The sequence below is a fragment of the Pogoniulus pusillus genome, chromosome Z, assembly GCF_015220805.1.
Source record: "Pogoniulus pusillus isolate bPogPus1 chromosome Z, bPogPus1.pri, whole genome shotgun sequence".
Classification (NCBI taxonomy): domain Eukaryota; kingdom Metazoa; phylum Chordata; class Aves; order Piciformes; family Lybiidae; genus Pogoniulus; species Pogoniulus pusillus.
In genome coordinates this window covers 49,231,156-49,244,634 of record NC_087309.1, presented here as the reverse complement: position 1 = coordinate 49,244,634, position 13,479 = coordinate 49,231,156, and the positions used below count along the sequence as shown (strand labels likewise).

The 13,479-nt window shown below is 40.9% G+C and overlaps 1 protein-coding gene across 1 annotated transcript in view; it reads left to right on the top strand.

Annotated features, from left to right (window-relative positions):
- The window catches only part of JMY (junction mediating and regulatory protein, p53 cofactor), a 72,580-nt gene that overhangs the window by 25,685 nt on the left and 33,416 nt on the right, over nucleotides 1-13,479 (top strand). The window contains exons 3-4 of the mRNA XM_064140624.1: nucleotides 9,971-10,121; nucleotides 11,768-11,937. Of these exons, the coding sequence (XP_063996694.1) occupies nucleotides 9,971-10,121; nucleotides 11,768-11,937 (321 nt within the window). The remainder of the gene's footprint in view (nucleotides 1-9,970; nucleotides 10,122-11,767; nucleotides 11,938-13,479) is intronic.

Below are 13,479 nucleotides of genomic sequence, written 5' to 3'. Positions count from 1 at the left end.
CTCCTGTAGTTGCAGGACTGTTTCTTCTATCTTCTCACAACAAGTGACCACAATAAGTGTTAACAAAAAGCTCTGGTCTTTTTCAGAGAATGTTTCCAGTGGAAGATTCTTGCCTCTGGTTCATTCCCACTAGCTCATGAGTTAGGTTATGGATGTCCTTTCACTTTGTTACCTCTGAAGACCTAATTTGTTTTCCTTCAGAAACATGTCTGAATGTTGCTTAAATATGGCCTTGCATGTTCCCTTACTCTGAAGCAATAGCTGATGGAAATAAGTGTACATGCTGTGTTGAAGTTATTATCTTCTGCTGTTTCTTTCTCTTTTTGTGTGCTTTCCAACAACAGTTGTTGTGAAAGCTTGTCATAATGTTCTTCATTTCAAAACACGACCTGAAGTAAAGCTAGCAAAACATGAAAGTCTTTGAATGCAGATTTTGTCATCACATTAAAAAAAATCTTAGTTTTAGCTTGAGCTTTGAATTCTCAAGGAGAATAGTTTTCTTAGGAAGAGAAGCTGGATTTTTTTTTTTATTGAGGTAGTCGACTATGTGGTGTAATTGTACAAGGAGATGTTTTTCTCTTTCTTCAGAAAATCCTCCAGAGGATTCTCCAAAACTTTTTGAGGCCCAGTGAGGAATTTTCAGACCAAAAATTGAGTTCAAGAAAATGTCAGGAAACCGAAAAGCCTTTTAGGTTGGGAAAAAATGATTATCAGGGTTTCTTAATTTTTCTTTCTTTACTCTGTCCATTTAAATTGTCTGGTGTCTTCTCTTTGTCCTCTCTAGTGTGGGCAACAGTAATTGAAAAAAATGCATTTCTGTTCAGTGTATAAAATGATTGTTCTCTTTATGTACTTCAGAAGCAAAAGATAGTGGCATCATGGAAGGTATCCACTAGGAAAATGAATCAAAACCATGTTATGAATGCATTGTGAACAGTAGTGGGATGCAGAAGCATTGATGAGCTTATTTTAATTCCATAATGATATTTATTCTATTACCTCAGGGTGATTAAGTATTGAAGAAAATATGGAAAACAAAGTCCTCAAAACTCATGGGCATGTTCATGTTACTATTTAATGTCCACATGTGCATCCCTTTACCTTTTCATTTATCCTACTTAAGAATGTAAAGAGTGGGCATGAAGGTGTTGTTAATGAGAAGAAAAGCTGGTATACATTTTTCATATGGTGCGGCCTCCAGAGGCTGGTTCCCTGTCTTTTCTCCCTTCCTAGTTCCTATGGTAACACACAATTCTAAATAATATCTATCTTCTACATGAGTATACCCAAATTATATTATTTAAATGAAATACTATAATTTAATATATATTTCTGTATTTGCTCTAGTGGCACTTCACTGGACTGAGTCTTAATGGCCAGACATCCATTTGGCAAGGGAAACCGTACATATTTTACCTTGATGCCTCAGTTCCTCATATGTGTGTCTGGCAATTGTCTCTCCTGCACTGAAAGCATAAATACAATGAACAGGAGATTATAGTAATTTTTAGGTATTTTGCACTTGAAAACTAGTAATGCATCTCTCAGTGGACTGGCAGCTGAATTATTTATGCACACAATATGACCATCATTCTTTTTCCATGTTTCCCTAGACTGTGCAAGGTACATGACCAAAAGAGCCTGTTTCTGTGCATGCTGTCTTTTAGATTGTTACAGTTATTTGGTTTGGATTATAAAGATTGATAGTAATTACCTTTGGAAAGGCTGCTAGCAGTATTTCATTTTATACTAGTATTGGTTTGTGTTTTGTTTCTTTTTTGTCATTACATTTCTTGATGTAGAAATTGAGTCAGGTGGAATTCATTGGCTGGATGGAAAGAGAGTACTTTCCCTATGGACAGCACTGAAGCATGTTCATGCCAGTGGAAAGGCTCTTAGAGGCCACAGGGGTGTGTTTATCAGGCAAGCTCAGTAAGTAGTCTTGCACAGGAACACAAGCCTGTAAGAAACATCAGACAGCTAGACCACATAGGCTGCAGCTTGCAGTTAAAAAAAGTAAACTTATCTTTTACTTCTATATAAAACAGAAGAATAGACAGTAGTAACAAGGGTAAAACATATCAAGGTAATGCACCTCATCATTACTGGGTAAGGTTAGCTACGATGATCCGCGGTTGCTGGGAAGCCCTAGTTGCATTGAGGATTTGGAAGACCTTTCGCAACAATTGGGTGGTCCTACTCAGTGCATCCACTCATAGGTGAGGCTTCCAAAAATTGCTGCAAGAGGGTCCAGATTTATATTGTTTAATAAACAAGTTTATGTGATTTTAAATGAAGAAACCTCTGACTTTGTCATCCTTTGGGGTTTTTCTGGAGCCTGGCCAGGGGGAAACCAGGGGAATGTCTTTATCTGTTTGGCTTTGATCACACACCTTCTCTGAAGGTTTGGACCTTGGACATCTGACTTCATGGCTTTGGTGATCTGTCTCTAAACAGGGAAAGCTGAATGTATTCTTATGACATTTCATAACTGTTACTTTGTCTAACTTAGGTCTTTCACTAATCAGATACATACTTTGTTAGTGATCAGATATTAGTAAGCAGCAATAAACAATTTTCATCACAACCTGTCTTCAAGAGCACAGTGCAGACTGTGTTCATTGAATACCTGTCTGGAGCCCCCTTTTGACAAATCTGTTTTCCCCAAAATTAGATTCTCTTATAAGATTAAATACTAGAGTAGACTGATTGCTCTCCTTCCCCCTTGCATCAGAATATCTCTGCTTTAGGTAAAAGACTACACATGTTTGTAATACGCAGTGCCAGGTTCTGGCATGCTGAGAGTTAACTTCCCTGACTTTTTTTTATTCTTTCCTGATTCATTTAACTTCTGCTACACCATGAATAGTCAGAGATACCTTCTGTTGCTAGCAAGTGGCCACAATGTGTTACCCTGAACTTCATTAGAGTTATGAGTAGAGTTACAGAGAAGTAAGGATCACTGCTGCTGGAAATTTATTACTCCAGGAATCAGCCCATGAGGCTGGATCTTCTGAGCATGTGCAGCTATTGCTTGTTCATGACCTTTGTCATTCTGAATTTTTTGCATTGAACCTGTTGTCTCTAGCTGGTGTTAAATGTTTGCTGGACTAATCAGTGTACTCTGGTCTAGCAAGTTGAGATGTGAAAAGAACAAGATTCTCAGTTTAAGGTTTATCCTCAGATCCTAGCAACCCACCTTTTCTAAGGAAGCAGCTGGGTTTTTTCTCCTGTGAAAGACCATTCCCCCCTGGAACTTGTATTCTGTCTTCACCTGTTGAATGAATGCTCCCTTTTAAACAGTAGGAGTCTCCTCTCTTGTGTTTTAACCCCATCCAGCAACCGAATACCACCCTTATACTCCCTCTGGATGGGAGAGAGAATTTGAAGGATACACATGGAAAAACCTGTACATTTGGATAAAGACAGTGTAGTAAGTAAAGCAAAAGATACACATCCAAGCAAAAACATAGCCTCTTCTCACCTACTATGAAGAAAATTACCTCTGTCCCAGCTAAAACCAGCATGTCCTTCCTCCATCATTTTGTGGTTTCAGAGCCAGAAAGTTAACATTGTGTGACCCTTGTCAAAGCTGCACAATACAAAGTTCAAATATGAGCATCATCTACTCCTTGGTCTTTCAGTTGTACTACTTGACACTTCAAGAAGGATTGTCAGTTTACTCATGTTCATAGTCAATAATTCTGTGTTTAACTGTCTGCTTAGATCACAGACTCACAGAACTTCAGAGGTTGGAAGGGATGTCTAGAGATCATTGAGTCCAATCTCCCAGCCAAGCAGGATCCCCCTAGGGTAGTTCACGCAGGAACACATCCAGGCGGATTTTGAAAGTCTCCAGAGAAGGAGACTCCACAGCCTCTAGGGACAGCCTGTTCCAGTGCTCTGTCACTCTCACTGTAATGAAGTTTCTCCTTATATTGAGGTGAAACCTTCTGTGTTCCAATTTGTAGCTTTTGCTCCTAGTTTTATTGCTGCTTACCAGTGAAACAAGATTGGCTCCCATCCACTTGACACACACCCCTCAGATATGTGTGTACATTGATCAGATCTTCTCTCAGACTTCTTTTGTCTGGACTAAAGAGCCTGGGACTCTCAGTCTCTCTTTGTAGGGGAGATGCTCAAGATCCTCCAGTCATTCTTCTAGCTGTCTGATGGACTCTTTCCAGCAGATCCCTGTCTCTCTTGAACTGGGGAGCCCAAAACTGGACACACTATTCCAGGTGTGGTCTCACCCAGGACAGAGTAGAGGGGGAGAAGAACCTCACTAGACCTGCTGGCCACACTTTTCCTGATGTGCCCCAGGATGCTACTGGCTCCCTTGACTACAGGGGCACATTGCTGGCCCATGAAGAACTTGCTGTCCACCAGGACTCCTAGGTCCTTCTCCAATGAATAGCTTTCCAGCAGGGCAGACCCTAGCCTGTTGTTATTCCTCCTCAGATGCAGAACCCTGCATTTGTCCTTACTGAACTTCATAAGGTTTGCCTTCACCCAGCTCTCCAGCCTGTCCAGAACTCATTGGATGGCAGCACAGCCTGATGGATGTCAGCCATCCCCCCATTTTTTTATCATTGACGAACTTGCAGAGGTACACTCAATGCCCTCATGCAGGTCGTTGATAAAGATACTGAACAAAACTAGACCAGTATAGGCTTCCAACTTGATTCTGTGCCATTGATGACAACTCTGAACTCTGTTGCTGAGCCAGTTTTCAATCCACCTCACAGACCAGACATCTGTGCTACATCTCCTGAGCTTATCTACAAGAATGTTATGGGAGACAGTATCAAAAGCCTTGCTGAAGGCAAGGTATATGACATCCACAGCCCTTCTTTCATCTACGCCCTTAGTCATAGTATCATAGAAGGCCATTTGGTTAGTCAAGCAGGATCTGCTTTGGTAAACCCATGTTGGCTACTACTGATAACCTTCTTTTATTCCATGTGGTTAGAGATGGCCTCCAGAATGAGCTGCTCCATCATCTTTCCAGGGATGGAGGTGAGGCTGACTGGTCTGCAGTTGCCTTGATCTTCCTTCTTGCCTTTTTTGAAGTCTGGAGGGACATTGGCTTTCTTTCAGTCATCAGGCATCTCTGTGGTTCTCCATGACATTTCAAAAATGGAGAGAGGCTCAGCAAGGCTGTCAGCAGTTTGCCCTGCCGGGGCCCATGGATTTGTGTGTGTTGAGTTGGCACAAGTGACCTCTAACCTGGTTCTGACACCAGTGTCACCACTGGAGTCCTCTCAAGTTCTGCTCCCTTGCTTCTGGAGACTGAGGTTCTTGAGGGCTGGTCTTAGCAGTAAGACTGAGGCAAAGAAGGCATTCAGCAACTCTGCCATCTCTGCATTTTCAGTTACCATATCTCTTTCCCACATTGTTCAGTAGCAGACTCACCTTTTCCTTGATCTTGCTTTTGTTACCGATGTACTTGAAAAAGCACTTCTTGTTTCCTTTCACCTCCCTGGCAAGACTCAGCTCCAAGAGGGCCTTGGCATCTCTTGTAGCTTCTCTACATTTTCTGGTAATATTTCTGTAATCCTCCCAATTGACCAGACCTTTTTTCCACATATTGTAAACATACTTTTTGAGTTTTCCCAAGAGCTCCCTGTTGTCCATGCAGGTGGTCTGCCTCCCTTACTTGTTTTTTTTTAAATACATTTTTCTTGAGCCTGAAGGAGGTAATGTTTGAATATTAACCAGCTTTCTTGGACTCTCTTTCCTTCTAGAGCCCCACTGGATACGTATAAGTAGGGTTTTGAAGAGGCCAAAGTTAGCCCTCTTCTAGTCCAGGGTTGAAATTTTACTAATCACCCTGCTTTTTTGTCTGTTGATAATAAACTCTAACATGTGGTTACTACAGCCAAGATTACCCCCAACCTTAACATCTACAACCAGTCCTTTAATCTTAGTTAATATAAGGTCCAGCTTTGTGCTTCTCCTTGTTGGTTCTTCAACAAGCTGCAGGAGAAAGCTATCCTCAGCTCACTATGGTAACCTTTTAGACTGTTTATGCTTGACTGTGTGGTCTTTCCAGTTAATATCAAAGTAATTTGCTAAAGCAAAGGCTACTTGGGTTTTCTGTGCCTCACTATGAATGCTGTCAGTGGCATGGATGACATACTTGAGAGTTCAGTTAAAAGAAAGTTGCTTCTCTTTTTTGTTACTTGCTCTAGAGAACAAAGATACATCTGTATTATGCCATCGTAAATCTCCTTAGCTTGCATCATGTGTGAATAATGTTTTGGCAGGCAAAACTTTATGAAGAAATAATACTTCAATGCTTCTTACTCACTTAGAATTGATGCCTAACAAGAATGTTACTCACATTACTCAGTGATCCTGTGTCAATTCTAGCATCAAATTACCTCATCTTTACTGAGGAACAGAAAAGGAAGATTTTTAACTATTGTTTCTTATCCTTCCTCTCAAAGGAACTTGCTTTCTGCAAGAGTTTTGTTTAAATGGAAAGCATTAACTTCACCAGTCGTCATTCACAGTTTCTTATTTGGAAACTCATGTCTGTCCAGTCTTAAGCATTCCCTGTAGGAATCATGGTGCATATGTACTCCATCAATTACATGTTCCTGACCTATCTCGTAAAACCCACTTGTTTGCATTTTTATTTTGCCTGTAGTTCTTTGTAAATCATAGAATCAGTCAGGATTGGAAGGGACCACAAGGATCATCTAGTTCCAACCCCCCTGCCATGGGCAGGGACACTCTCATGGTCCACCCATTAAACCCATGTGTCACCAGCTTGGAGACCAGGATGTGGTGTGGGACAGTGTCAAAGGCCTTGCTCAGATCCAGCTAAATGACATCAGTTGCTCACCCCTCATCTGTTTATGTTGTGACTTGTTCATAGAAGGCCACCAGGTTTGTCAGGCAGGATTTGCCCTTGGTGAAGCCATGCTGATTGTACCCAATCACCTCTTCACTATTCTCCTGCCTCAGCAGTGCGTCCAAGAGGATCTGCTCCATGATGTTACTGGGCACAGAGGTGAGACTGACTGGCCTGGAGTTCCCTGGCTCCTCCCTCCTACCCTTTTCAAAAATGGGAGTTATGTTTCCCCTTTTCCAGTCAGTGAGGGCTGCACCAGGCTGCCAGGACTTTTGGAATAGAATAGAGAGGGGTTTAGCAACCTCATCTGCCAGTGTCCTCAGCACTCATGGGTGTATCCCATCAGGTCCCATGGACTTGAACACTTCCAGGTTCTTCAGGTGATCATGAACCTGATCTTCACTTATGATGGACACTTTTTCCTTCCATTCCCTGCCGTTATCATCCATGACTCCAGGAGTGTGGCTGGAGGCCTTTGCGGTGGAGACTGAGGTAAAGAAGTCGTTGAGAACCTCAGCCTTTTCCATGTCACTTGTGACCATTTCACCTATTTCCTTTCTGAGGGGGCTCACACCTTCCCTAGGCTTCTTTTTACCATTAACATACATGTAGAATTTTTTAGTGTTCCCTTTGACTTCCCTGGCTAGATTAAATTCAAACTCTGTCTTTGCTTTCCTAACCAGATCTCTGGCTGCTCAGGCAGTTTCCTTATATCCCCCCTATTCCAGCTGTCCTTTCTTCCACTCCTTGTAGAGTGTCTTTTTGTGTGACAGTGTGTCCAGGAGCTCCTTGCTCAGTCAGGCAGGCCTCATGCATTCTTCCCTGCTTTCCTCTGTGTTGGTATGCATTGCTCCTGGACACAGAGAAGGTGATCCTTGCATACTGACCAGCTGTCCTGGGCTCCTCTTCCCTCTAGAACAGGGTTCCTCAAACTATGGCCTGCGGGCTCCCCCAGGGTCCTCAGTCCAGCCCGCTGGTATGTACAGAACACCCCCCCATCGCCGGGGGCTGGGAGGGAAACCAAGCAGCCGCTTCCTGCCACTTAATCTGCTCACCGGCCTCCCGGGCAGCCGCCGGGACTGGTCTGGAACCAAACTGTAGTCTGGACCCCGACACTACTGGGCTGGAATCAAACTATCGTCCAGCCCCCGACGAACTATAGTCTGGCCCTTGACAGTGTCTGTGGGACAGTGAGCCGGCCCCCTGTTTAAAAGGTTTGAGGATCCCTGCTCTAGAGTTTAGTCCCGTGGTACTTTGGCCAGCAGATTCTTGAAGTAATTGAAGTCTGCATGCCTAAAGTCGAGGGTTGTAAGCTTGGAATACCTCCTTCTGAGGATCTTAAATTCAACTGCATCATGGTCACTGCAACCAAGGCTGTCCCTGAGCCTCACGTCAGTCACCAGCCCCTCACTGTTGGTGAGAACAAGGTCCAGCATAACACAGCATAATACCTTTTCTTGTTGGTTCCTCTACCATTTGGAAGAGGAAATTGTCATCTATGCAATCCAGGAACATCCTGAACTGCTGATGCCTTGCTGCGTTGTCACTCCAGCAGATGTCAGGGTGGTTGAAATCCCGCATGAGGAGGAGGGCTTGTGACCTGGAAGCAGTTTTATTTGCCTGTGGAGGGCCTCATCTGTTTGGTCCTGCTGGTGAGGTGGCCTGTAGTAGACCCCTACTGTAACATCACCCTCCCTTGTCTTCCCTTTAATTATAGCCCATACACTCTGAACCAGCTCAGCATCCTTCCCCAGGTGGAGCTCCACTGATTCTAGCTCGTCACTGATATAGTGGGCAACGCCTCCTCCTCTCCTTCCCTGCCTATCCCTCCTAAAGACCTTGTGCCCGTCTATCCCTACATTCCAGTCATGGGAATCATCCCACCAAGTTTCAGCAATAGCCACTATGTCATGGCATCCCAGCAGCACAGTGGCTCTTAATTCATCCTATTTGTTGCCCAAGCTCCGTGTATTTGCGTGGAGGCACTTCAGCTGGGCTGGCCCTGAAAATATTGAAGGAGATTGAAATTCCGCACTAAACTACTACACACATTTTTCAAGAAGTGAAAAATTACTTAGAAGGTATCTGTATATATTTTTACTTGTAAAAATCATCCCTCTAAGAAGTGGATTCAGTGGATATGCAGAGGTCGATCTTGAGCAGTCACTTCAAAACCTGTTGTTTGCGGTTCAACTAGAGAGTGAAATTAGTCTTTGAGACCAGACTGAAGTCAAAACTAATATTTGAGGCACTAGAACTTCTGGTTAAAATATCTGGGGATGTACAAGATTATGAGCATTCTTGGATTTGGGGGATTTTATCTGTACTAGTGAGGTGTTTTGATTGATGAAAATGAATGGTGTTCAGAGTAAGGTTTTGGGGTTGCAGGAGCAGGCTTAAATATTTAATTGCTTAGATACATAGTCTGTGCCTGTAGTGATACTTCTTGATGACTTCAAAAATGTGCCAAAAATTCACTGTTTTGGGAAAGAAAACTATGGTTTTAAATTTTAAAAAGAATTTTAAAATATTGAAATATCTTGAGATAGCTGTCAATTCAAAATAAAATTGCCTTGATCTTGGCAGTAAAAAGACTATTTGACTTCCCAGGCACCAGGAAGGGCAGATTTTTTAAGGTTACTTAAAATGAAGAAAAACTTCCCAGATGTTCCTAGTTTGCAATAACCCAACACATGCCTTGTTTCCCGCTTTATTATGGTTGGTGAGCATTAATTTACTTTAGAATTAAATATTTTAGGCTGGAAAAAACTCTGTATGAAGAATGCTTGGTATCTTAAGGTAGTAAGATATTTAACAAATAGATACTGTCAAGTGAAATTTACATGCCAAGTAAAATCACACTTACAAGTTAATACTGCAGTACAGTATTATTACTGTGCTTCTAGAAGACTAAGAATGAAATAGTGGATGTATATTTTCATTGGAAAGGGTTTCTTGGAAGAGGTTATTTTCTGTTGAATACAGGCTATAGTGATTTCCTGGTTGTTTTCTCTCTATTGTTTTTCCTTTCTTAGCCACTCTGCAACTGGTTGCTTTTCACAAAATAGTAACAATTATGTTGTTAATTGTGAACTGATTTATTTTCAGATCTCAATAGAGAATGACTACCTAGGACCCAGAAGAATCGAGAGTCTACAAAAAGAAGATGCTGATTGGCAGAGAAAAGCCCACATGGCTGTGCTCTCTATTCAAGATCTTACAGTTAAATACTTTGAAATAACAGCTAAAACACAGAAAGGTAGTTATTTTCCACTCTTACCAAAGAAAATATGTTAAAATTTTATTTAACGTTCACAAAGTTCTGTGTTTTACTGTGATTAATTTCATCTGTCTTCCATGAGTAAAATGCAGTTGTCATGTACTTGCCATGTATATCTTCACTGTCATTCTTGTACAGTTTTAACTTAAATCAGTTTATTAGGGCAAACATGCCTGAGGGTCACTTCTTTTAGCTTGACTGTGGGCTACTACCGTGTTCATGTCTCACTGCCTTCCCTCCATAACTGTTGAGTTCCAGTTTCTTTCTTTGCCTTGATGATAATTATTGTGCAAGCAAGTAAACAAGCTGCATGTCTGAGAGAAAGCCTTTTTCTGATTAATAGGTTTCGTGCCATCTCCTTGCATGACTGCTGGATCTGCCTTGAAAAGCAGTCACTGCAAAAGTGATTCCTTTTGGTGACATGAAATTTCATCTATTTTGAGAAAGAGACTAATCTAGTTCAAGCATGTTGGCATTAATTTAATCAACTTCAATTCCTTTCCTAGTATGACAAAGGTAGATAGTAAAATTCCCCCACTACCTGACAAAAGTTATATTTACAGCTATTTACCTTTGTTTTCTTGACGTATTTTCTTTTCGTGTACAGCAGTCAGAATTGTGAGGAAAAACACTGAGAAATTAAATGCCTGGAAACTGTTTACATCTATACATCTTTGGTATACATATTGCTTGCTTGTTTTGTTTTGTCTTGAGTTTTGTTTGCCTCCTACTGATCACTGAGTGGTCTTAATAACAGATAAGAGGAAGAACACATGAGAAAGTAAAAGTCTATTTTATTACCTAACAACAGCATGTAATGTGTTCTAGCACTACGAGTCTGAATGCTTTACGTTTAATTGTGTGACTTTTCGTGACTTCTGCTTTGGTAAAGCTAAGTGTGGAATGTCATGTGATTGTTCTACATTAAAAATGGCAGCAGTCTCATGTATTTCCACCTAGATTTGTCTGGGCCTTGACTAGAAAATCTGAATCAGACAAACAAATCCTACTCTTCTGAAGTCTTCCTGAAAAGATTCTCTTTCGTCTTTGCATATTAATATCAGATGATAATTTGTTTAGTTAATTTGAAGCAATCTTGTAAAGCAACCCGCATTTTGAGTTAAAAGACAGATGTTACTTGAATTTAATTCAGTATTCTTGCGGAATTTTAAATGTTAATGGTTCTTCATTCTGCAAATTTGTTTAAACTTAGGTCTGCAATGTAGAAGTTACAAAGAGGAACTGGAGGCTTTAGTCACTGATAATTAGTGCTTTCAGAAGCAGGGGAAAATGTGGCCTTATGGTAGCATTAGTGAGATATTAATTGTCAAGACACCTGAACCAGTGATTCAGGTGTTCAGATACTGCATATTCAAAATGGTCCCTCTGAGGGTAGCAGAAGTTGGAATTGTAATGATAAAACGATCAAGCAATAGGTAATTGCCTATTTACATGAATCCTAAGAGTACTTACATTCTGAATTTGAATGTTACTATATAATGCCTACTCTCTGCTAATAGGACTTTTTATGCTTTTGGACATGAATTTGTGTCGTCTCTGCAGTAGAAATACTAATGACTGGAAGTGTAGACTGGTAAGCTGTCTACCTTTTCTTCCTTCTGTAGCTGTATATGATCGAATGCGAGCAGACCAGAAGAAATTTGGTAAGGCGGCATGGGCAGCAGCAGTGGAACGTATGGAAAAGCTTCAGTATGCAGTTTCTAAGGAGACTTTGCAGTTAATGCGTGCAAAAGAAATCTGTTTGGAGCAGAAGAAACATGCACTGAAAGAGGAGGTAATCTTTTAGCAATAAACAGAAAAAAAAATGCAGAAAACCCCTTAAACCTTAAAGACTGTTGATGTACTTAAAAAAAAAAACAAAGTGACTTGAAAGTTACTATCTTTCAGCTTTTATTATTAGAAGAGTCTGTATTAAAACTCCTACTGTGCTCTACTGTGTTAGACAAAAGGAGCTGCAAGATAGGTGTGGTGGTTGTTGTGTCACTTGGGTTTTCTGTTCACCTTTTACTGGTTAGTCAACCAGGAAGACATTTTTTTGCCATTAATATTTACAGCTCTCCACTGATAATAAATAAAATGACAGTAAGGGATAGGGACAAAATCTGCTGCTGTGTTATCTCCACAGTTCAGATCTCAGAAGCATGGCCACCTTTATAGGCTAGTTTAGACACTCCAGGTGGAAGGAAACTGAACATTAATAAATACACAGATAACTAGCTTCTTGTATTGCTCTCTGTCTCACCTTACCCGGATTATTAAAGCACTCTTCCAGAGGTGGTTTTACTAGCTACAGCTCTTCTGAGGAAAGAGAACATGCATTAAACTATTTAAATATCTTAGCAGAAGGAAGCTACCTTTACTAAATTTTATCATAGCTCTTCAAAAGCAAAAAAAAAAAGCTACAAATTCTCTTTTAACATTTGCTATCATATGAATATTCAGTGGTAAGAACTGACTGTCATATAGATAGATGTTTGTTTGCATTCTGTCTAATCAGATACTTGTTTTCAGAGCACATTGTGTTTTATCAGAACTCAACAAAGCTGGTGGCTCTGTTATGAAAGGGTCCAAGACAACTCATAACTTCAGCACTGTGTAGTTTGGTAGGTGTGTATGCCTGATAGACTGTGCCTATTTCAGGAGCTTGTCTAGAAGACAGCTTGATCTGCAAAGAAGAGAGAGTACATGCAATACCCAGAGCATGAGAATCAAGTTTTCTCCATTTCATTGCTGTTTAAACTTGGAAAGCTGAACCATCTGGTGACTGTTTCCCAGAATGTTGCCATCCATAGCTAAAAGCCAATGAGAGAATCCAGCAGTAGTAGTAGGAAGTATTATTTTGAGTATGTTCACATATTTAGAGCAGCCACACATCAATTTTTCTGTAGCTCATCTTATTTTTCTCCCAGTGGAGAACTCTGAATTTTTGTTAACTGAAATCTTGGTCTGAGTGGTTGTTTTGATGTGCAAAAACTTTAGGGGTTGCGCAGGAGAAAGAGAAGCTCATTGGAGGAGTATACAGGGGCTGAAGGGCTCTGAAATGAGTTTTGAGCTTTTAGGGACAGAAACGAGGAACTTGAGATAGGTGTGCATGGGTACTGTGCTTTTGGATGGTGTATTACAAAGAATAGAGATCTTTGATTCAAAAGGTGATGGGGAGATCTGAAGATCAGCCTCTGTTCTGAAGTGTCTTTTTTGCTTTGACAATGTAAAACATCTAAGTATGCAAAATTAGATGCAACAAGTATGACTGGAGAAGAAGGGTTGCAGTCTTGCAGAGGAAATAACTGCAGAACTGAAATACGTTCTCTGGCAA